Source organism: Austrofundulus limnaeus, unplaced genomic scaffold (assembly GCF_001266775.1).
Source record: "Austrofundulus limnaeus strain Quisiro unplaced genomic scaffold, Austrofundulus_limnaeus-1.0 Scaffold286, whole genome shotgun sequence".
Taxonomy (NCBI): domain Eukaryota; kingdom Metazoa; phylum Chordata; class Actinopteri; order Cyprinodontiformes; family Rivulidae; genus Austrofundulus; species Austrofundulus limnaeus.
In genome coordinates this window covers 305,459-307,700 of record NW_013952688.1, presented here as the reverse complement: position 1 = coordinate 307,700, position 2,242 = coordinate 305,459, and the positions used below count along the sequence as shown (strand labels likewise).

At 35.3% G+C, this 2,242-nt stretch overlaps 1 protein-coding gene across 1 annotated transcript in view; it reads right to left on the bottom strand.

Annotated features, from left to right (window-relative positions):
* LOC106526660 (glucagon receptor) overlaps positions 1-2,242 on the bottom strand; it is a gene marked incomplete at its 5' end in the record, with an annotated part of 69,833 nt that overhangs the window by 13,233 nt on the left and 54,358 nt on the right. The window contains 1 exon segment of the mRNA XM_014021300.1: positions 861-1,005. Coding sequence (XP_013876754.1) covers positions 861-1,005 — 145 coding nt within the window.

Genomic DNA, 2,242 nt, shown 5'->3' with positions numbered 1-2,242 from the left:
GTTAAAGAAATATGAAATTTTATAATTTGTATTTGTAAGAGTTACTGTTTAAGGAGTTGATTTTTTAGTTTTGTTTTATTATTTGATTACCATTATTTGAAAGCAATAACGTTTTTTGAAAATGGGGGCAGATAAGATTTTTTTCTTCTGCTACCTTTCATTGTGACTTGGCGCTATATAAATAAACTGAATTGAAATGAATTGAATTGAACTGAATTCAATTTATTTATATAGCACCAAGTCACAGCATACGTTGTCTCAGGGCACTGTACATTAAAAAGAACAATCTAAAGATGAAACCAGCAGGATTTTGAATTTGAAATTGAATTGAACTGAATTGAAGTGGCTCTTCTAGGGCCACCATAACGCTCATGTGGCCCTCGGTAAAAAAGAGTTTTGACACCCTTGCTATATGTTATCAAAATAAAAACCCAGACTTGCTTTAAAAATTATGATTTTTTTATATTTAGATGTCTCCATTTTAAATATTCTTCCCATTTAGTGTTCTAGCACATGTAATTAAATATCAATGTTAAAATATAAAGGATGATACTTTTAATAAACTAAAAAATGTAATAAAAAAGGAATTTTTGGTTGTGTAAATGAGGTTGAGGTATTCTAATATAGACAAAATAAGTTTGATTTTAACAATCTAAATTTTTAAACTACAGGCTTAATTTAATCGTAGTAGAAATATTTTAGATGAATGCCGCACACTTATTATAGAGAACTAAGTCTGATTTCTGACATTCTTCTTAAAGAAGCAACCAACTAAGAAATAAACTTGTCTGCCTTAAAAATTAAGCACATGTCAAGGAAAAAGTGTTTGTGAAAAGTTTTTTGTGGCGTTGAGTTCAGACCTGGAAGGAGTTGAAAAGGAGGTCACAGAAGAGGCGGATAAGACGAAGCATGGAGCCTTTAGGGACAGACTCATCAATGACGAAGGTGAAAAGGATGGCGTGAATACCGAGTAGGGGGATGAGAGTCAACGTGGACTTTGCCAGTCTGGAGGAAGGACAGAGGAGGAAAATGAAAACAGCAACAAAAATGTTTTAAAAGATCAGAACTGAAAAAGGTCAGTGAATAAAGTTACATTCTTCTCAGTGTTTATTCTGTAGATCCAACATTTGATCTAACATTTAAGAAATATCCATCCAAAAGCCWTTGTGTTTTGCTTATTCCTACTTGGATTGCGGGGACTGCAGCTTGAGAAGACTTTACTTTCCTCAGCCACCTTATTTGGGAGGATTCCAAGGCATTCCCAGGTTAGTTGAGAGACATAGTCTCTCTAGCATGTACTGGGTCTTCCCCGGGGTCTCCTCCCATTCGGACATGCCTGGTGCACCTCCCTAAAGAGACATCCAGAAGGCATCCTTACCAGATGCCTGAACAACCTCCACTGGCTCCTCAATTTGGACGAGCAGCGACTCTACTCAGATTCTGTATTGGATAAGTGAACTTCTCCATACATGTCAACCTTTTCGGACATTTACCTGTATAAAGAGCCTCAAAAATCCATACAACTCACACCCCAGGAGTGGGGGTGATTGTCTGACGTTATTTATTGTTTTGTAAATCATCTTACAGGCTCTGGCCACTCGACATATTCAAGCCTTGAAGTATACGCCATTCAGCGAAGAAAAGAACAGCAAGCTACTGACTGGCTTCAGAACCTCACCTGATCGGATAGTAATTTTGGCCTATGTTACTGTTTTTCATCAGTAGACAAAAGACATTAGTGTTAAAGGCACGGATATAACAGACTCTGTTTTAACCAGTCGGAAACAACATTTACTGTAAAACTTCTGTTTAATATTCTTTTAGTCATTGGAAATATTGAARTTAATCCAGGTCCAGATAAAAATGTTTTTACGTCCACTTTTTTATATTTTATGGGATTTTATACATATGTTTTTTTAATAATTATCTTGACCTGGGTTTGTGCACAGGTGTATCTTATATAAATCCAACTCTATTAGTCTACACAGGGATATATATTATATCCTGAAAAGGTTAGACAACCTCCTGTTATGTCAAGTCTGAACAATACATCAGTAAGAAAGCAAAAGTAATTTTCCTGTCTAAAAAAATCCAGGGACTCTAAATCAACTAGATAAAATTAGAGGCTTTAAAATCTGTCATTTAAATATGAGAAGACTTGTACCTAAACTGGATGAATTCAAAGTAATACGTACTTGCTCAGACACAAGCACATGTTATGGCTATATCAGAATCATAGCAG